Source organism: Spea bombifrons, chromosome 11, assembly GCF_027358695.1.
Source record: "Spea bombifrons isolate aSpeBom1 chromosome 11, aSpeBom1.2.pri, whole genome shotgun sequence".
In the NCBI taxonomy this organism is placed as follows: domain Eukaryota; kingdom Metazoa; phylum Chordata; class Amphibia; order Anura; family Pelobatidae; genus Spea; species Spea bombifrons.
The window spans coordinates 36,805,342-36,827,752 of NC_071097.1; the positions used below are offsets into that span (position 1 = coordinate 36,805,342).

Sequence of the window (22,411 nt, forward strand, 5' to 3'; positions counted from 1 at the left end):
TGTCATCGGTATGACGCAGTCTGGAGAATCTGTACATTTCAAGCCAAAAAAACACAACAAAAATAATAATCTGGTAAAATAATTACACCGGCATTTTATATATATACACATTTTTCGGGTCCCAAAGATATAATAAGATTATAATTAATGGCTTCACAGTGAAACGGGTCGCACAAACGAGGAAAAAATAATAAAAAAAAGGCAATTTCATTAAAAAAAATATATAAACAATACCGAGATGGATTTTTATCTCCGCTGGGACTGATTTTTAAACGAGCGACGAGATTAAACGCATTAAACCGCTTTAACACTTGATATTTTTTTCGCCCCCCCCCCCCCCTCGGTGGGGAGAAAACTGATCGCTGCCGGTATTAATGAAGAAAAAACAAAAAAATTCCCCCCCAAAAAATCATAAAATTGTAAGCTGTGGTAGAACACGTCCCAAAGGGGTCCTCGTTATCCAACCCCCGCCCCCCCGTACCGGCCGGTGCTTCTTACCGCACTTTTAGTGCAATTTCTTTTCCGGAAATTTTCAAATCCGCGTTCAGAATGGGGGGAAAAAAAACCTCAAAGAAGGAGATTTAGGCGCGTCGGGCGTCCGGCCAGCAGCGGCCCTTCGAGCAGCAGGTGCCTCAGCTCTGCGGCAGTCAAAGGGTTACCCGGAGGCGTAATAATGGAGCCAGTGCTCCCGTTAGGCGATATTTGTTTTTAGAGGTCCGTGGTTGCCCCTCGCGCTCCGCGGGCGGACGACGTCGGGGGTCCGGCTGCGCTCCGCGCTCCGGCTAGTGGTGCTGCTGCTTGATGAGGCGCTCGATCTCACCGCCCAGAGTCTGCAGATTTTCCTGAGTGAGAAATACACGTATTCACAAAAAAAGTTACGGAATATCGGTCTCTGATTTCCCGAGAATAATAGATTTATTTATTTGTTTTATTAAATAAACTTTACAGGCAAACCGGGAATTCCACAGAACCCGCGAGCGAAAGTTACCGATAAAGCGAATAAAGAGATAAGACTGATAAAACGGACGCGGAGCGCGACTCTCTCCGGCGGGTTCTGTAAATTTACATTTTTGGGAGAGATCGTTTCCCGTCTTTATTTAAGGAAAGAATTCATAACTTTGCTATTTATTGATTTATTTATTTCTGGCACTTTGTAGGATTTCTATACCTGGGAATTATCAAGGGAATGGCAGATTCTCAGGGTTATTACCCCAGTCTCAGGGTGAAGGGGCAGATTCTCAGGGTTTTTACCCCAGTCTCAGGGTGAAGGGGCAGATTCTCTGGGTAGTTACCCCAGTATCAGGGTTTTAGGGTGAATGGCAGATTCTCAGGGTTTTTACCCCAGTATCAGGGTGAAGGGGCAGATTCTCTGGGTAGTTACCCCAGTATCAGGGTTTTAGGGTGAAGAGGCAGATTCTCAGGGTTTTTACCCCAGTCTCAGGGTGAAGGGGCAGATTCTGGGGTCTCACAGTCTGGAGCCGACTCCTCCATATACTCCTCTGATTTAACGATATCCGAGCATCCTGATTGGTGCTTTTCTCCCTGCTTGAACACAGGTGATTCTATTCAGAATCTCTCTCCCTTCGGTTGCCACGAGGGGCATTTGGCTGCCGTCATTAGTGAGTCGACGCAACAGGATCTGCGTCCCGGGCCATAAAGGGGTTAATATTTTGGGATGTCGGAACGCGGAAAGTTCCAGGTATAGTTTGTATAGCAGCCGCTTCTGACCAATGAGCTTTTCCCGGGCCCCCCCCCCACGTTTACCCACAGAACAGTACCTGCTTTTTGCGTCACGTGACAAATTAAGCCTTCCCTGATAAATTCCGAATCGCACAAAGTGTTAGACGATTAAAGCTGCTGTCCCGCTTGCATGGAGTCGCTCACCTTCAGCGTAATATTTTTCAGCAGGGTGTCCTCCAGCACAGCCTGCAGCTTCCTATTGATTTCCAAAGACAAATCCAGCGTGAGGCCGCTGTCCGCCGCGTGCGAGGTGTACAGCGAGGCCATTATTCCTCCCCGACGGCTTAAATGGGCTTTGTTGAAATCCGAGGCCTCCGTCGCCAGAGTGCCAGCCTCCTCCCGCAAAACATAACTCTGTATAATTCTGCAAAAAGGACAAAAAACAGAGGCCGCTAAGCAGGAGGCCGAGAAATAAAACATAATTAATAATAAAAACCACTAATAAATCGCTTCCTGCATCGGTCGCCTCAGAGGGAACAGCGGCTTACAGGATTTCTCTCGTAAAAAATCTAATTTGATCATTTCAGCGGTTTTGACTTTAGCCGCACCGCGTGTTTTATCCCATTACGCCCTGGTAATTATTACACCCCGCGGTAATTACACGCGCTCCGCTTTTGATCTCGGCAGTCTGTAGAAAAGCATTAAGGAGGAAAACGACCCGGCAGCGAGAGAAACGCTTCGGATCTGGGGGAGAATCGGGATATGTGGCAGCTATATCGAGCTCAATCAAACCATCATTCGTTAGCGCCCCCCCCGTGTCATACCCCGAATGTATCGCGGGGGATAAAACCAGAGCGAGTGTGGAACGGGCAGGCATTATTTATTGTTTCTTATATAGCGCCATCATATTCCGTAGCGCTGTACAACGGGTAGAAGGGACGTCACATAACAATCTGACTCACAGAAACAACGGGCGAGGAGGGTCCGGCTCAAAGAGCTTACAATCTAGAGAGGAGGAGAATATGGAGGAGTCACCTCCGGTCCTGATGCAAATGAAGCGGAGCCTTTGATGGCGCTTTCCGTTACGACGTTACATTTATAGTCTCGCTCTTTCACTGGGCTTTCTATTATTTTTTATTGTTTTATATATAGCGCTATTTAATACCGTAGCGCAGTACAACGGGGTGTCAATCAGTTTAAAGACGCGATGGATACGAGTCACACGGCGGTTATTAGAATCCGGTCCCTCTTAGTCTCGGTTCCACTTAAATATTTGTATTATTCACAGATTATAAAGACCCCCCCCCCCGCCTCAGACATGCGCAATCCATCTCTGCCCGGAACGTACACCGCGCCATTTCTTTTTTGTATTTAAGACAGAAAGAAAATGTTGAAATAATTACTTCTGGCAGGAAAATCCTTACTTTTGAGTCCCGCAGAAAAGCCTGACTCCTAGCGACCAAATACGCAATCCGGCAGCCAACTGGCAACCAGCGGAGGCTCTTCAGCCCAAAACAGGCGATTTATAACCCAAACCGGAGACCCTAAACGAAGCCAGCGGACGGCCCAAAATCCGTGTCTCTGTACCCTCCCCCCACCAATAAAATAGCGCAACCCCATATGCAAATGACTTTGCATAAATTACTGGTATGTGATGTCATAAGGTGGGGTGAGAGCAGAGGGTATGACACGTTATCTCTGCTGCCAATATACCGATTCTGCTTATATCCCAATTAGTGGGACGACTGGCACGTGTTAAACATTTAGGTGACAAAGCCCTTAAAAAAAATTAATAAAAAATAAACTTGCCCTGAGAAGAGAGGAAAAATATTTTTGGACAGACGAATCCTCATGCCTGTGGCGGGTAAAGCGTTACACTCAAGAAAAAAAACAAAAAAAACCAAACTAGATTTAGTTAATTTTATTTGTATTAAATTTCAAATTGTTTCCAGTAAATTCTAGCATCGCGGAGCTGCCCGCTTTCTGAGCGTTTAACGTCCAAGAAGCCATCGGCAGAGATATACAAGAGCCGCACCACAAACTTAACCCACGGACAGAAAACGGGCAAAAAGACGGAGAATCCAGGAATTTCCCGCACGGCTCACAGACAACGAGAACAATCATCCGATCCGCAAAGTTCCTTCAGCTCCAGAAACGGAGAGCCAGATATATTTATATATATTTTGTGTATTTGGCCACCTTTTTGGATATTAGTTTTATTTTAAGCAATGCTGGGGAAACATTAAAAATAAATAAAAATACCCCCCATAATAATAATAATAATTTACACTGAATTAACTCAACCTAAAGTACCCCCAAAAACCAGCCATAATAGGCGACAATCAACGCTACTCTTACTTTGTCGTTTTGAAGATAATGGCTTTTTATTTATTTGATTTTAAAAATAATAATTTAACTTTTTTTTTTTTTTTTTTTTTTTATTAAAACTTGGAGGAGACCCCCCAAAAAACACAGAAAGATTCAACAGAGTCCGCTGGGTGTCATGCGATGTGAATACAGCAATACCCGGGCAGCGTCTGTTCCTAATAAGACGCATCTATGGCAACAGCCTATCAGACAATTAAGCATTCCCTGATGGTTTTTTATGAACTTAAAACTGCGGTTCCACTCAAACAAAATATTCATTTCTCTCTCTAATACGTTAAGCAAAAAATATATACCTTAAAAAAAAATATATATATACCTTAGCAGATCTGCCCTTTTATTCTTTAAAAGCAACACAGAAACTGTTGAGAAAATTCTTTAACCCCTTAAGGACAATGGGTCCCATTAAAACAATGCTTTGTCATGAAGGGGTTAACAAGCTGCGTTTGCTTGTGTATCGTGTGGCAATTATAAGCCTTCCGGGTTGGGGTATTTAATGGGACTAGGAAAGACGTCTAAACGCTGCAATTAAATGGAAGAGTATTAAATCCAGCAGAGGAGGTGGAACTGCAGCTTTAAAGGCCGACAGGCTCTGTCTAGCTAGTAGCGGCTGCTCACGTGACAAACGGAATTAATAACTAGCCGCAAAACCGATCGGCTAGATACACAAAACCGATCGGATCAACGGAAAAAGCCAGTAAAAAAACAAACAATAATAAATGATAAAAATGGAAAAATACAGGAAAAAAATGATATCTCAATCACAGTAATATTTATAGACGATACATAATAACGATTTCCTGATACATGAAAGATTTTAGGGGAAAGGACGTGGAATTAAAGTGAATCTGTGACAAAAACAGCTCAATATCAGCAGAGGAAGCAAAAAAGCGGAACCCGGTGCCAATAAGAAATTTAAATGATTCCAGGGGTTTAACGGCTTCCGCGTCACCAGCTTCATAATAAATTAACGTTATTTTATGGAAATAAATATATATTTTTTAAAACGCAAAGAATTGCCCGTGTTTTAAGTTCTGAACACGTTATAAAACACGTTAGAATAATACGATGATTTTCCTCGTTAATAGTCTGCGTCTTGCTAACGGGGTCGACCCCCGGTATGAACGTGAAACCCAACGGAAGACTAAAATCAATCAATTCTTTTCCCCTCTTATTAAAACCATTCGATGGAATCCGGGAAGCGACGCAGGACGGGGCAGAGCGTCGCGTCTTTACTACGTAACCAGCTGCAGATTATGTATATATATCGGTATCGGTTATGAAGCAAACAGAGCTTCAAATGCCTTTAAAACAAGAGTTAACAGGATTTATTGTTAATAAAATGATTCTTTTAACCCGTTGTAGCCCTCCGTTCCATTGGAAAATTCCTTTCTCAGAGGCTTTGATGGAAAGGAAGGAAGTCTTACTTTACTGAGAGGGGGGTAGTTAAGTGAAACAGCCTCCCAGTAGAAGTGGTAGAGGGTAATACAGAGAGGGGATTTGCATGGGATAGACATCCGGCTCCTGAATCTAAGATGAGACCAACGATGGGCTGATGGGGGCCGATCTGCTAACAGGGTCTATGTTTCTAAAGCTCAATTTCCGTTAAATATTTATTACCCAAGGTATCTGTCTTTCTAAGAATGCAACAAGAAATCAACGACTACATTTTGATTTCAAACAGTCAATTTTGTTTTCCCCCCGCCGCGTTTCGCTTTCCCTCTCGTTTCCAGCTCAGAGTTTGATGCAGAATAAAGACATCGCAGTCGGGTCTCAAAGGGCATATAAATAATATTTAAATCGATCGAATGCTCTGCTGTCTGAATAAAGCTGATTTTATCTCCCAGATTATCACTTTAACAATAAAAATACGTTAGATGGTGAAATAATGAAACATAAAAAACAGACAAGAAAAGAACCACAAGCAACCGGTGGAGAAAACAGAGGAGACGCAACGGGGTTATGTATCAAGGAGCATTCTCCTGGTTACCACGGCGATTGGAACACCGCTGCTCTTTATACATAACTCCTACATAGGTTAGTCCAGAGAGCGTGAGTATTAATGACGAAGTGGAATAAAATTAGAAGATGCCCCACATGGCCACAAAGATGGAAGGTCGCCATATGGTTCGTGAGCACGCAGTCATTGGAGATACGCTAAGGTTCAAAAGTTTGGGGTCACTCAGCGGTTTTCATGGAAATCAAGGATATTTCTGGCTGTAACAGAATTACAAAAAGGATTTTCTAACCATCAACTAGCCTTTTAAACTTAAACTTGGACCAGCGAACACAACGTGCCATTGGAACACAGGAGTGATGGGAGTGATAATGGGCCATTGGAACACAGGAGTGATGGGAGTGATAAAGGGCAATTGGAACACAGGAGTGATGGGAGTGATAAAGGGCCATTGGAACACAGGAGTGATGGGAGTGATAAAGGGTCATTGGAACACAGGAGTGATGGGAGTGATAAAGGGTCATTGGAACACAGGAGTGATAAAGGGCCATTGGAACACAGGAGTGATGGGAGTGATAAAGGGCCATTGGGACACAGGAGTGATGGGAGTGATAAAGGGTCATTGGAACACAGGAGTGATGGGAGTGATAAAGGGTCATTGGAACACAGGAGTGATAAAGGGCCATTGGAACACAGGAGTGATGGGAGTGATAAAGGGCCATTGGAACACAGGAGTGATGGGAGTGATAAAGGGTCATTGGAACACAGGAGTGATGGGAGTGATAAAGGGCCATTGGAACACAGGAGTGATGGGAGTGATAAAGGGTCATTGGAACACAGGAAATTTCTTAGTGACCCCAAACTTTTGAACGGTAGCGCAAAAAGAAATTTTGTACGTAAAAGAATCAAATCCCAAGAAGTCAGTATGGAATTGGGGCGATGGCATCATACATACTTAGTTTTTTTCCTAATTTCCTCCACCAGTTGCTTAATGTGATCTTCCATGAACTCTATTTTTTCATTTTTCCGGGCGTGCGCTTTCTGCAGCCGGACGATCCTCTCGATGAGCATGGCTTTATCCACTTCGGGGAAGCTGTCCACGGCCGCGGATGACCCGGAGTTCTCCGGAGAGCGATCCTCGTTGCTGCTTCGGGCGTTGAGAGACCCTGCAGGTCGAAAGCGAAAAAAAACGGTTTAGAAATCCACTAATCTGTAGCTCCCGGAAAACTAAAACTATAGATTTAAAGGGATTTTTATAATACTAAGGGAACATTAAACAAAAGAGTAAGTGCCGGTGCATAAAAGGCGCTTAAATAATAACAGTTGCCATCTGCTATCTGCCAGGCCATAGACAGTCAGGGGCTCAGATATTTATTTAAAATGGTACATTAACGTAAAAATGTTTAAAAATAATAAAAAAAAAAAAAACACCTTCGTACGGAATCCCAAATCCATTAAACTAACGCAACATAACAGCCAACAGAATGGACCAAGTGAGGACCCCCCCCAGCTACCTATAGCTTGTGCTTTTACCAATCAATGCAGTTGTCTTGGAGATAATAACAGGTTAACTCATGGATGTCGCGATCAGTGGCAGACCGTGGCAGAACCGGCATAATCTAATCAAAGTCCTGTTCTGGACTTCTCTCCCTCCCATACCCCTTAACACAACGGGCAAAAGAGAATTTAATGGGGCGGAATAATCACACAGACCCTGAGAACAGGAGGTGAAGAGGGCTTCTCCTATGGAATACGTGTAAGGGGGGGGGTGTAATACTTATATTTTGTAAACACCATGTTTTGTTTTCTCAAGCTGTAAAATGATTTGAGAAACCTGCCGTTCTCCGGCGATCGGAAAACCTCCATTGCAGGAGTAGTGTATACCGTGGAAAGAAGACGGAGGGGATGGGATGAAACTATTAAATATTTGATTGGATTTAACAAAAGGACGGGAGGGACGTTTATTTCAAAGGAGGAGAAAAGTTACAACAAAAGGGTCAGAATCTAACACTAGAGGCTCAGATGGAATGGAAGGAAGTTTTACTTTACTGAGAGGGTGGTGGATAAGTGGAACAGCCTCCCAGCAGTAGTGGGAGAGGCTGATACAGTGAGGTTACTTAAACATGCATGTTGTTCTGTCAGTAAAAACTGTTTAACCTTTCACAGGGCGCTTGAGACCATTATCACACATATTTCACGGAAGGGGTAAAAAAATCCAACCCTCGCATAAAAATACAACAAATTCACTCAATCCGACCGCCGACTGACGCGAGCAGAGCCTCAAGAAAGGAATTAGCCGAGAGGACGGCTTTCCCGTATATATTCTATACTCCTAAAAAGAAAGGCGTTTAACCCGATGGATGAATAGACCGGTGACACCGATACAAAGATGAAAAAATAATCATTTCATGGTTTACAAAATACAGAAGTTAAGAAAAAAATTATTATCTAAAATATAATAACTTTTTGGAAATCATCTGCGTGTGCGGATAAAGAGGGATAATTGTTTAAGAAAAACCACAAGACCTTAGGAGCCAAGTGCATAGGGATAGATATATACACACACATATATATATATACACACACACACACACGGGATGTAGAGTAACAGAAGTTACACGTGAAAGGATCGGCCCGTAACATACGTGTAAGCGGCCATCGGCCGGGGCGACCCCATCACGTTACCTGAAGAGCTGGATCGGCTTCCCATGCTGCTCACTTCTTTCTCGTAGCCGCCATTCTCCATCTGCTCCAGCTTTTTCCGTGCTGCAGGAATAAGGAGAGAGAGAGAGATGACAAAGAGACGACGGCGCTCCGGCGGGGCAACAGAATACGTAGCCCTCCAAAATGGTAATCTTAGTGGAGGTTGAAGCTGCAGCCCTGCAGCTGCCTCTCCCTTTGTGTCCTGTTGATTTTTAAGGGGAGAATACTCAAACCTGACATTGGGTCATCATATTACATAATAATGCTTTGGGTCTCCCAAGGTAATCTGTGAAGAAGACGCACACGGGGCAGAGACCCACAGACGTTACGGTCGGAAGCTGTTACCCTGCTGCAGCTGCTTGGTGAGATCCTTCAGGTTCACGGCATGTTTACGCCTCTGGGTCACCAGCTCGTCCTTCAGCTCCACGATCTGCGTATTCAGCGACTCGACGAGCGTCCGCTGGCTTTCTAACTCAGCCCGGAGCGTCTGGACCTCCTGCTGGCGCAGCGAGCCCTCCGCCTGCAACCTCTCCTCCTTCATTGGTAAAATCAAGGAAAATAATCAAAACCCCGCATACATATACATCTCATACACTGTGCATGCGCGGCTCGCACCAGGAGAACATCCCCCACGGGCTCGTCCTCTCACCAGCTCGGCGTTGGCGCGGCTCAGCTGCTCCACCTCTCGCCGTAGCTCCCGCTCGCCGTAGGTCAGCTTGTCCAGCTGCACCTGTAAGGAGTTGCATTCAGACTGGAGCTGAGCGTTCTTGCTGGAGAGCTTCTCGGTGAAAAGCAGCAGCTCGGACTCCCGGCTCCGGCTCCCCTCGATGTCGCTCTGTAAGTCGGAGACCACCGAGTCCAGGCCAGCCACGTCCTCCTGCAGGGCTTTTATCTCTTGTCGGTCCCTTAAAGGTATTGAAAGAGTCTGGGTTAGAACAGGTGGATAAAAACATAATATTTATAATACACATTTTATACGTTAATATATTTATAATTATATAATATGAAGATTTAACCCAAACCAATTCTAAATAGTTACATTTTCTGATTTTCAGATACGTTATATCTTACACAAAATAATCATTTATTCATAAGAAAAAAGTATTTTTATATAAAAGCAACATCTATAAAAAAGTTAAAAAAAGAGACAGAGTAAAGCTGAAAGCATCCAGACATTGGAAACATTATAAAGCGAAAGACGCAGGAATCGACCCATTCGCAGCTGGATTATACCGAGCGCCCCAATACTTTAGACGTCGGAATAGGACACCTGTGTTGAGTGGGGTGTGGCAGGAGGGAGGGCTTCACCCCAGGAAGGAGTGGGTGGGGCCAGAGGTGGGACCAGCCCCCAACCTTACCTGAAGATCGACATCATGGCGCTCAGCAGATGGACGAGGTGTCCCCGCGATGGAGGTCTTAATCCATTTCATTTTATAGAACGTATATTAACGCCAGGGTTACTCAGGGTTTGCAATTTTTATAGTAGGGGTGTCAGGGACAGAAAACTGACTCTTTAATAACCAAAAGTCTGCAGCGTAGGTCTCAAAAGGAAACATTTAGATCAGAACGCTGTCCTAAGAGCAACCCCCCCACTGTGGATCATAGAGTTTTATGAGACTGATAATGTGCATTCAATGTGTTTATTCCGAAAATTAATTATGATAATTAATAATCCTCGCAGGTCGCAGCCGTTCAGCCCGAATGCACCGGCAGCCAGTAAAGAGACGCGCGGGGTTTACCTCTGGTGCTGTTCTTCTTGCTGGTCTACAAGTTTAACCCTTTCCTGCAAGTTCTGGATCTCAGCCTTCTGCCGGTTAATAAGTTCCTTGTATTTCGATAGCTCTTCCTCCGTCCTCAGCCTCTCGGCTTCCAGGCATTTTACCTGCAAGACAAACAGCGCTGAGCAAGACAGACGGCGGCGGCGAATGTTCCTCCCATCTATATCGGTGACCATTAAGCTGCGTGTCTGAGGTTGACCGATACCTTTGTGCGAAGCGTCCGGAGCTCGTCCATGCCTTCTGTAAATGTTCTTCTTAGATCGTCTAGTTCTTTCATTTTCGCTTGATGCACCTTAAGATAAATGAATATGCATTAAAAGAACAAAGTCGACCACCAGAGGCTCAGGCGTCTGTCCCAGGTGGATCCCCGGTTTCCAGCATCACATAGGAACAAGACAGCGGCCTAAACATTTTCCCCATCAAACTAACATGAAATGTATCAGAAATCCAGCACAGAAGGGGTTAATGTTGTAAATGACTATTGTAGCTGAAAACGGCTGATTTTTAATGGAATCTCTTAATAGGCGTACAGAGGCCCTTTATCACTCCTGTCGTCCAATGGCCCTTTATCACTCCCATCACTGCTGTGTCCCAATGGCCCTTTATCACTCCCATCACTCCCGTGTCCCAATGGCCCTTTATCACTCCCATCACTCCTGTGTTCCAACGGCCCTTTATCACTCCCATCACTCCTGTGTTCCAATGGCCCTTTTCCACTCCCATCACTCCTGTGTTCCAATGGCCCTTTATCACTCCCATCACTCCTGTGTTCCAATGGCCGTTTATCACTCCCATCACTCCTGTGTTCCAATGGCACTTTATCACTCCCATCACTCCTGTGTTCCAATGGCACTTTATCACTCCCATCACTCCTGGGTTCCAATGACACGTTGTGTTCGCTGATCCAAGTTTAAGTTTAAAAGGCTAATTGATGGTTAGAAACCCCCTTTTGTAATTATGTTACAGCCAGAAATGTCCTTGTTTTGCATGAAATCAGCTGAGTGGCCCCAAGCTTTTGATTGGCCGGGTACAGACGTTGCGCAGGTTTGTTCTCACCTCCAGGCTGCTGGTCTTTTCCTGCATCTGTTTCTCTAATTCCACCTTCGTTACCTTGAGCTTTGCGTCCAGTTCATTGGATTTAATTTCTTCAGATTCCTGGAGAAAAACCCGGAATGGAAAATCCAATTAAAACATCTGTAAAAACCTGAAGGAATGTCACCGCAGGTCAAACACAACTAAAATAAATATCTAAATACGTCTTCTTTTGGATATATTCTGGAGATATTGTCAGTTGTAACAAGTTTTTATCATTTTCACAGACGGCATGTTTTTTTATGTAAATGAAACCAGTAACATGTAACCAACTCATGACTTTATCGTCTTTACAATGACAGCTGACTGCGATTCTTGCCCGGATCCCGAGGCGCTCGTCAAATATCTACCCCAGTAGTTTTCAAGCCCCCCGAGCCCCCTTCAGATCCGCGCTGCAGATACGACCGTAGACGTCACACGGAGTCGGGCATCCCCTGGAAAACCCACCAGTGAGCAGACCGTGGCCCTAACTCCACTCAGAAAGCGAATCCACCGCGCTGGTTACCAGCAGGGATCGCCCCGGATCTCAGACCCCCGTAAGGCAGTCCGGGGAGACGCAGGGTTTGTGGTCACCTGATACGTTTTAATCATTTCCTGACAGTTCCGGCGGATCTGCTCGGCTTCTTCCTTCGCTTGGTTCAGCTTTGCGGTCGTGTCACGAAGTTTGTCTTTGGTTTCCTGCAACAGAAGAACAAAGAAAAATGATAAATAACACAAAATTATTTTTCCACAAAAGGTTCTAAGTGTGAACCTGCGCAGCCTAAGCCAACGAGTCTCTGCTTGAGGGATTGTCGGGATTGTGGGCTCAAAAGGGACAGCCTAACGCCCCTGACATTACATTTATGGTACCCCTCCCACCCCATGCAGATGAATTAAAACTAAATGGCAGCCTTTATATGCATTAAAAAGCATGCGACGGCTGGAGTGCGGCTTTAACCCCGCGCAGGCTGAGAGCCCTGGAACCCTGACCTTGTGCGTATCCATCTCGGTTTTCAGCTTATTGTGAGCCCACTTCACTTTGATGGCGTACGAGTTGACTTCTTCCTTAAGTTTTTCGATTTCTCGATTCTGTCTGCTTGTTTCAGATTCCTTCATTAAAATAAAATACAGAAAAAAGGTCACTTTATAACACAATAGAGACAAAACACACAGCGAGCAGCATGCGGGGTTCTCACTTTCCATTCGGAAATATAAATTCTCTCTCCTTTTCCGCAGCTACTTGTGTTGTTTCTTCGTGTTCTTCGGTTTTGCGCCTCCTTTCTTCGTCCGCTTCAACCCACTATCCACTCTGTTAACCAAGCCTCCCGGAGCGCTTCCGCAAAAGGACTGAGTCTCCGCACACACCCTCTCCCTTGATTGGAGGAACAGAGGAGAGTTTGGCGCCATGGCTCCGCCCTTTCACGGGAGTACTCCAATCAGAATAATGCAGACGGATCCGCGAAGAAAGGAAGCGTTTGCGCACCTCTCTGTCTGTGAATCCGTTCTATCGTAGCATTCCCACGAAAGCCCCTTCCTAATTCCTCCGGTCGGGGGAGAGGGCAGAGACATGGAGGCTCCGCAAGGCCTGGCTGATGGAGCCGATACCAGGGAGAAACGGATTAAGAAAGAAGACAGAAGAACAAGAAGAGGCGAGAGAAGAAGCGGAACTGCAGAAAAGGAGACACGGAGAAGGTAAAAAAAAAACAAAAAAACAAAATGCAAACGGAAATTCAGAGCTCTCTGCTTCGTTCTCGTTTGTTTCTTGGGGGGTCCCTGCTCTTTCCGGACATTCATACAAATTAACAAACGCGGACTCCTTGAGGCTGTAAAACCGCGACATTGTGCCGGCCAGTTAGAAGACGAGACCCCGAGTCCCAGATCCCACCCCCCCAACAAAAAGTCCAAAGCGAGGAAGTGCCCTTTATTGTCTGTTACCTGTTACAATGTATTGGTTTGGCTTCATTGCTGCCCTGACAGCAGCGCGGGGAGACAGCGGCGCGGGGAGACAGCGGCGCGGGGAGACAGCGGCGCGGGGAGACGGTCGCCGTGCCGACGGCGCGCGCTCACCTTGCTCTCGTACAGCTGGTGCAGCCTCCCTTTTTCCTGAGTGAGAAGTTTGATCCGGCTGCTGCTTTTCTCGATCTCCTTGTTCGCCTCTCTCAGCTTTCGCTCCAGCGTTTCCTTTTCCTTCCGGAGATCGAGCGATTCCTTCTCCCCTCGGACGTATTTCATCACCATGGCTTCTTTCTCCTGCCTCGCCTCCTCGCATTTTTTGTTGGCCTGCAAATTACACAAAGTAAGTGGCCTTTCCTATACAGAAACATAGAATCTGCCATCTGATCGGCCCATTCGGCCCCCATCTAGTCACCCGTTTTTCCTGCTCAGACTCAAACCTCGGCTTAGATTAAGGAGCCATGTGCCTTTCCCATGCATGTTTACATCCCCTCGCTGTATTACCCTCTACCACTTCTGCTGGGAGGCTGCTCCACTTATCTACCACCCTCTCATTAAAGTAATACATAGTTAACGTAAGTTGTAAGTACTAACATGGAATTATCTTCAGTAGAAGCTGCAGCTGCAGAGCTACAACTCACAGCCTTCTCTGCGGTCTGAGGTTTTCGTGCCACTGATTGGCTGCTTGAAGTAACCAATCAGTGGCAGGAAAGCACTCTCACCAAAATCAACAGGAGCGCTTCCTGCGCATGTCTCGTTAGACCTCCTAGAGCTAAGCCGACTTTCCAATGCGCATGCGCAGCATGCTCCCCTCCAACCACCTCCAGATAATGGAGGGGGTGGTGAGCTGCAGCTTCTCCTAAAGGATTTTAAAGCCGTTACAAAGTACTTTAATATAAATGCTCTGCTGGTGGCAGCGGAGGGTCCCTTTAAACCAGCTCTGCAACCGAACTATCCCCATTCCAGTGTGATCAGCGAGCGCCACGAGGATCAGTCAGCCCAACAAGGCGCATATTTACGAACGCACCTAAACCCACGCGGACAAATCAGTTTGATCTGCGCAGGGGCCAGAAGAGACGTACAGCTCAATAAACCAGTGGGAGCCATTGTTATAAAGCAGCCCGTCACGCGCCGCCCTATCGGGGACCCTACCTGGTCCGTGCGGATGGCCATCTCCTTGTGCAGCTGCTGGATGGCGGATTTGGCTGCCGTATCCTGCGCGACGAGTTTCTCCCGCGAAGCTCTCAGCTCTTTACTGAGCTCCTCGATCCTTCCTTCCAGCTGAAATAACAAAAAACACAAGCGTTACCCTCCCCTCTGCAACAAATAATAAAACCCTGGAACCGGCATTATTTTAAAAGGCGCTTCTTCCTTGATACATTTTTAGAGACATTTAACCCTCTCGAGGCCGACGGCGTCTCCTGGACGCTGCCAATTATTTGCCACAATAGCCTTCAGTGTTCGTCTCTAGTGCACCCCTGAAGCCATTGGGATGTTGCGGGGTGTCCGTGGTGGCTTTGTGTTAGTTGCATGATGGCTACTTACATTATTACCAAGTAACACAGAATCCCAGCATGCACCGGGCCACCTGTTTCTGTTCAGGTGCGGATTTTTTACTTTACTGATAAGGGGAACAGCCTCCCAGCAGAGGTGGTAGAGGGTAATACAGGGAGGGTATTAAACATACATGGGATAGACATACGGCTCCTGAATCTAAGGTTTGAGTCTTTACAGCAGGAGAAATGGGTGACTAGACGGGCCGAATGGGGCCGACCTGCCGTTTGGGTTTCTATATAGTGGAGTGAAAGTTTAAACCGCTTCTTCCTGCACGCTGTAGAAAGAAAAAAAATAATCTCTGCATCTTTAATTTTTTGCAGTTTTAACTCGAAAAGGAAAAATAAACAAAAAGTCGGTGAGTTCTGCAAATTCTCCAACAATCAGCGAACGTTCCAGGCGGCTCGACGTAAAGGATCCGCGGCTTTTATCTCAAGGTGCAATCGGCCGCTTCGTTCCAAGAACAGCTGACTTTGATCTTTACTCGGAGAGAAAGCAGGCGACGTTCCCACAAGGCGACTCCGAATAACACCGCGAGGCGGGTCAGCGAAAGGCAAAAGCCGTGACGTCAATAATGGGGACTCTGACGTCCGGGAGTGAGGAGAATTTCCCAATCCTTTGTGTAACGGAGTAAAAAAGAGTCTGTAATCTAACACTAGAGGGTCAGAGGGCTTTTAGATGTAATGCAAGAAAGATTTACTTTAATGAAAGGGTGGTGGATAAGTAGAACAGCCTCCCAGCAGAGGTGGTAGAGGGTACTACAATGAGGGTATTAAACATGCATGGGATAGACATACGGCTCCTGAATCTAAGACGAGACCAACGACTGATTAAGGTTTGAGTCTTTACAGCAGGAGAAACGGGCGACTAGACAGGGGCCGCCCTGTTTGGGTTCCTATATAGAGGAGTAAACGTTTTTAACGCCTATTATTATCATTAATAATAATAATCCCCGGAGCTCCTTTCTGGGCAGTCCCTCTAATCTTTACACGCTCGGCTGTTACTTTGTAGCGAGCAGTAAGAGAGATTTCTTTTTGCTGGGTCTCTCTTCCTGCCGCGGGGGGCTCCAGGCTCTTTGTAATGAACGGAATCGGCAGCGAGTTAATCCGCCTTCTAAGCCCAAGACAAGAAAGAGAAATTCTGAGTATTGCGTTTGTTTGGAGCCGCGTTGCTGCGTCTCCCGCAGAAATCACAGCGTTCAATATCTTTCACAATTTAAAAGCAGCGAGGCTGAGAGGACGAGCTTTGGATGGGTGAAGCCGGCGGGTTTCCACCTGATTGCAGGCAGCACAATGAGAACTTCAGACTTTCTAGAGTCTCCTGCATACAACAAACATTAAATATCCCCAAATCTTCATTTCTGCCCTCTTCCTGGGTGATAAGAGACCCCGCTTGGATTGGTTTCCATCCGGAACTCCCTCGTTAATGCCGACTGTAAATTATATCCCAAAAGCTTTTTTTAACGTATATAAATAAAAAATGTTTAAGAAGTTTTCATTATAAAAACCTGCGACCCTTAAGATACTGCCAATAATACAAGAAAATGATGATTTTGTTAAACTGGTATCTTCCTTTTTTTATTCCTTTTATCAGATTAAAAATACGTTTTCAGTAATAGTGCTATTTTACCCCAGTTGTAGTTTTTGCCCCATAATATAAAGTTTTCAGGCAGCCGCATATCAGCCGTTTGTATGATTCTCGCTCTGTTATCTGATCCCCGACCTACTAAACCCCCCGACTCCTTATCATACTGCCTGTGGGGAGCAATAGAATGGCTCAGTCTTAACTGCCCAGTCAGAGTCTCTGACAAATGAAAGTCTATGGAGGAACGGACTTCATTAGCATCGCCATAAAGTAAAGCAGTGTGGTGTCTGAGCCGGGAAAGTGACTTTTGTCTGTTTTTGTTTTTTTTATGAATGAGAAAATTCCATCATGAAACCGGTTAGTAAATTACAAACCGGGAAGTAATTAATCCAAAGAAAGTAGTATTTATAGATGCCGCAGACAGGGCGGTGCGGGGAAGGAGCGATCAGGGCAGCGGCAAGATACATTCCAAAGAGATTAACGTACGATTGTTCAAGGAAACGCGCGTTAAACGCCTGCCATGTTTCCTCTTAAAGGTAATCTCCCGTCATGCGACATCGTGGCCCTCATCACAATCTATGCGAATAATCCCAATTGCCATAATTCCCCTGAAAATCGTGTGCGCCTCCAATAGATTGTAAGCTCTCAAAACCAGGGCCCTTTCCACCTCCTGTTCATGTAATTCTTTGTTTTGCTATTGTAACCGCGCTACAGAATCTGCCGGCGCTATATATTTATATAATCCATATACATGGCCACTAAAACGCGTCACAAGAATTTCTATGGAGTCCTTCAGAAAGGAAGAGACCCGCAGAACACACCGGTAACCGGCTCCTGGAAAAGCACGGCTCCATCATCAATATTTGCGGTGAGTGGATGTCTGACGTAAGAAGATAAAGCCGTGCTTTCCCGCGCAGGCACAGAGCGAACGCAGCTGCAGCAAACAAGCCGGTATCCATTCCACCAACATCGGCAGCCGCACCGCTATCCTCATCAATACGCAACAAGTCAACAGCCTGCAACCGGCTGCGCGAACGCCGTTATCCACGCTGCCCGTCACAGACAGACACCGGAACTCCGCGAACGTTAACGAACCGCCGGCGCCGGGCAACGAGGTGTATACCCGAAATATCGTGTACGCTTTCACAGGGGGGATTCATATTATTAGGCGCCGTTCCAATTAAACATTAATTTCTCTCTGTAGAACACGACCATTCAAAAGGTTGGGGTCACTTAAAAATTGCCCTGTTTTTGAAAGAAAAAAAACAAACAAACCACATTTTCCCCATAAAAATAACATGAAATGGATCAGAAACCCAGCGCAGACGGGGTTAATGTTGAAAATGACTATTGTAGCTTAAAACGGCTGATTTTTTTTATGGAATATCTTCATAGGCGTACAGAGGCCCTTTATCACTCCCATCACTCCTGTGTTCCAATGGCCCTTTATCACTCCCATCACTCCTGTGTTCCAATGGCCCTTTATCCCTCCCATCACTCCTGTGTTCCAATGGCCCTTTATCACTCCCATCACTCCTGTGTTCCAATGGCCCTTTATCACTCCCATCACTCCTGTGTCCCAATGGCCCTTTATCACTCCCATCACTCCTGTGTTCCAATGGCCCCTTATCACTCCCATCACTCCTGTGGGGCGTCAGATAAAAGAAATTATGTTTTTAAATGTTACCAAAGTGTCAAAAAGTAGAACCAGCGCTTTGGGTTCCATCAAGACATGAAAATAAAGAATGAAGAGCCCTTAAAGACGATACATTTACTTGGCCAACAAAGAAATAGCTAAAGTTACGTACGCTTTGGGACCTCAGGGGTCTCTTCTTCAAACGGAAGGATAAACAATGTGCGTTTCTCATCTCACCTGTCTAATAGAGCCGAGGTGAGCCTTTTCCGCTTCAGTTTGCCTTTTCAGCTCTTCCCTTAGTCTATCTTTTTCCGAGCAAATATCCAGGATCAGCTGCTGGTGCTTCTTATTTTCTTCAATCAACCTGTAAACCAACGTGAAGACATTGAGACCCCCAGAGTAATAACCGGGCAACGAGGGGTACTTTTGTTTTAGAGCAGCGATACATTATTCACGAAGGGCCAAGTTGCTCAGAGACTATCCCTCGCATAACTTTACCCCGGACTCCCTCCCCAGCTTGGAGCTTCTAGGATGTAAATAAAAAAGTGAATTTTCCCTCCAGCCCAAAAAGGTTTCCATTACATTGCGCTAATGTATCGATATATAATATTATTAGCTTTTATTTCTATAGCACCAAAAATTGCAGCAGAGCTGGTTACAGTATGCAGCGGTCTCAGGCTCAGAAGTATATAGATATTTATATATTTTTTCTTTTTGCTCACCTCTTAATCGTGTGCTCCTGCTGCAGACATTTCTCCTCCACACACTTTCCCAAAATATTAAAATTAAATCCATCTTTATTCATTCCATTTGGCGGCTTATAATCCGATTCTGTTGAAGAGAGTTCACTTTCTATCTCCTCCAGCAAGGTCTCGTGCAGAGATGGAAGATGGCATCCGGAAAGATCTTCTTTGGTACTGGCCCTGTCGGAATGACGCCCGTTACCGTCCGCGTCATTATCGAGCTCCGGTAAACGTTCCGTAACAAGCGGCGCGGGCAGGTTAGTGTTTGGTGCGTTCCCGGTGCTACCGGCCACACTGGAAGCTGCTACATCTAATGGGGTATCTAAAGTTGTATTAGCACCGGGGTCGCCGTCGGCCCCAAGCTTGGTTTGTAGAATTCGGGAACCGTTGCTCTCTTTGGAGTCTGTGTGTTCATCGGCCGGTTCCTTCCGCGGAGACTCCTCGGCACCATCGTGATCTTCCGCTGCAGGGGAACCAGTTTGAGGTCGCAAATCCGTAGCGGTGGCCTCTTCCTGAAGATCGCAGTCCCCGTCGCCTGCCGGGAGCTCCGACGTGCCGCCTGCCGGGAGCTCCGACGTGCCGCCTGCCGGGAGCTCCGACGTGCCGCCTGCCGGGAGCTCCGACGTGCCGCCTGCCGGGAGCTCCGACGTGCCGCCTGCCGGGAGCTCCGACGTGCCGCCTGCCGGGAGCTCCGACGTGCCGCCTGCCGGGAGCTCCGACGTGCCGCCTGCCGGGAGCTCCGACGTGCCGCCTGCCGGGAGCTCCGACGTGCCGCCTGCCGGGAGCTCCTGGGAACGGCCACCAGGCTCTTCTGGAAGACAGCCCTCCATGTTCACGGAAAACGCAACTCTAAGAGAAGGAGAACAAACTGCCGTCATTATCACAGAAGGACATGGAACTGAAATATAAATAATAATAGTATTTTCTTATTTCACCAGCAACACAAAAATGGAAATTTGAATGAATTGTGGAAAAGACCACGAGAATAATAGAAAAAAAATCTGGTTATAAGGTCAAATACAAGAAAACAAACAAAAATGCAGCCTATACCCTCTAATAATAATAATAATAATAATAATAATAATAATAATAATAATAGATGGTCTCTGGCTTATATTACTTTACGCCAAAGGCTGCATATAAATTGTGGTCTCAATGGATGGGATTTACGGTATCTGAACGCACCGGGTTACCCACCCTAACGAAGCAGGGGCAGATCGAGGCACATATTACGTAGACCTCATAATATCTCAGACGACCGAAGAGGAGCGTTACCCGGTTTATGCGACTTTGCTGGGTATTCAGGTAAAAAAAAAAAAAAAAAAAAAAAAAAAAAAAAAGGGACTAGCCAGACTAAACAGGGACACTTGGCATGTATGCATTAGAAATATAATGTGCCAAGTTTGCCAGCATCCCCCCATACATACCCGCCGAGTAATTCATATTTCTACCCTATTCCCACCAAATGTGAATTACAGGAGAATCGGCAGGGAGGACAAAGCAAACGTATCATGGATATTCTCATTGTGTACGTCACTGTTACACACGTACACTTATATAGCGCCATCATACTCCGTAGCGCTGTATAATGGGGAAATAAACACATACAGCCTGTTAAAGGTGTTCAGCCCCTCCATATTTTATCCACGCGGCCTCCTTCCTCTCGTAAAAGAGGGACATTAAATAGTTAAGTAAATAGAAATTTATTAAGTAAATAGCCGTCTAGTTTCTGGACCCCAATCACTGCAGCGATAACAGCGGCCGCAGCACACAGCCCGCCAAGAAGGAGCGCGGAGGTCTCACGGCTTCCATTACTTCTGGTTATTTAGGTAAAACAAGTAAACGGCCCCCGGGGACAGCCAGCGAGGAGATATCTGTGAGACGGAGGCTGAATATCACGTCTTTAACCTGTGAGCTCCTGCTGTAAAGACTCAAACCTTAATCAGTTGTTGGTCTCGTCTTAGATTCAGGAGCCGTATGTCTATCCCATGCGTGTTTAATCCCCTCACTGTATTACCCTCTACCACCTCTGCTGGGAGTCTGTTCCACTTATCCACCACCCTCTCAGTAGAGTTAAAATAGGGGGATACTTATTTAATTAATTAAAAAATTAGCCATGTTCAAATTAAATTAAAATTTTTTAAAAATAAGCTAAACTCTGGACATCTGGGGTTTCTGCGAGTGCAAATTGTCATACGATGCACTTCTTGTTATGTGCCGTTTACCCATTGCACATCGCTACAGAATATGATGGTGCTATCACAAAAATAATACCAATAATAATAACAATAACAATAATAATAATAATAATAATAATAATATAGCCTTTCATTTGCATGAAGCCTGTGGAAACAAAAAACTGAAATAAAGCCGATTGAGTTATTCTCGTGGATCCCCTGCGTGGAAGGATCCTCCGGCCTCGCTGTCCTCCGCAGGTCGCTTTCAGGCACAAAGATCGATAGACGGAGGGATCGTGAAGACCGCCAGCAGATAATAGCGTGAAATCCCCCCTCCCCCCCAGCGCTGGAACAATACCCCAGATAAACAGCGCTGGGGAGATAAGAACGCAGCAAAAATAGAGCTGGCTGGTTTGGAAACCGGCATTTAACGCGACCGAGACCCGCAAGAACGGAACGGATAACTTCCCGATATAAAAAAGAAAAGGAAGCGGAGACATTTAACGAGGACGCACCGCAACAGAACAAGAAATTAACACACATATTGGGCGTAAGTCGCTGAGACAGAGGAATTCTAACCACTGTATAAATATAACACAGATAAGAAGTTTACATGAAAATTCCATAATGGAGGTCCACGGAATAGAAACATGATATGTGGGTGGGTGCGTATATGTGTAATATATATGTGTGTGTGTGGGGTGTGTATATCGCACCAGAATAACAACAATTTGACTTACAGAAACAATAGCTGAGGAGGGCCCTGCGCACAGGAGCTTACAATCTAGAGATCAAACAGTTTATCACATGGCTGCTTTATGCATGGGGAGGGAGCAGGTATCAGTCCCGGGCCACCAAAGCGATACTCGCACTTAATACGAACAGAACCTGTGACAGGCAACAAGCCAATTATTATTATTAATGTTTATTAAAGAGTTTCTCTGCTGAAATAACAGACGTGGCGAATGCCGGAGAGGGGCGCTTTTACAAACATGAAAGGGTTAATTCAGTTTAGGGAATTTAACTATTTTTTTTTTCCCCAATGGAAATAGATTTTAAATCCACCAACAGTAGAGACCCCCTGTAAGGGGCAACGCGTCAGGGATGCAGGCGACGATCCTCTTGGGTCTTGAGATTTGCGGAAATTCTGACGGGGAAAAAAGGGGGCATTTGAATAACAGCGGCATCGC

At 45.7% G+C, this 22,411-nt stretch overlaps 1 protein-coding gene across 1 annotated transcript in view; it reads right to left on the minus strand.

Moving 5' to 3' along the window:
• Window positions 1-476: 476 nt before the first annotated feature.
• The window catches only part of CCDC186 (coiled-coil domain containing 186), a 25,549-nt gene continuing 3,614 nt past the window's right edge, over window positions 477-22,411 (minus strand). Inside the window, exons 4-18 of the mRNA XM_053450020.1 lie at window positions 19,024-19,893; window positions 18,539-18,665; window positions 14,680-14,808; window positions 13,642-13,854; window positions 12,565-12,684; window positions 12,169-12,273; window positions 11,560-11,658; window positions 10,709-10,795; window positions 10,465-10,607; window positions 9,375-9,630; window positions 9,071-9,260; window positions 8,708-8,788; window positions 6,978-7,188; window positions 1,885-2,104; window positions 477-842 (exon numbers count right to left, since the gene is read on the minus strand). Coding sequence (XP_053305995.1) covers window positions 783-842; window positions 1,885-2,104; window positions 6,978-7,188; window positions 8,708-8,788; window positions 9,071-9,260; window positions 9,375-9,630; window positions 10,465-10,607; window positions 10,709-10,795; window positions 11,560-11,658; window positions 12,169-12,273; window positions 12,565-12,684; window positions 13,642-13,854; window positions 14,680-14,808; window positions 18,539-18,665; window positions 19,024-19,893 — 2,911 coding nt within the window. The 3' untranslated portion in view covers window positions 477-782. The remainder of the gene's footprint in view (window positions 843-1,884; window positions 2,105-6,977; window positions 7,189-8,707; window positions 8,789-9,070; window positions 9,261-9,374; window positions 9,631-10,464; window positions 10,608-10,708; window positions 10,796-11,559; window positions 11,659-12,168; window positions 12,274-12,564; window positions 12,685-13,641; window positions 13,855-14,679; window positions 14,809-18,538; window positions 18,666-19,023; window positions 19,894-22,411) is intronic.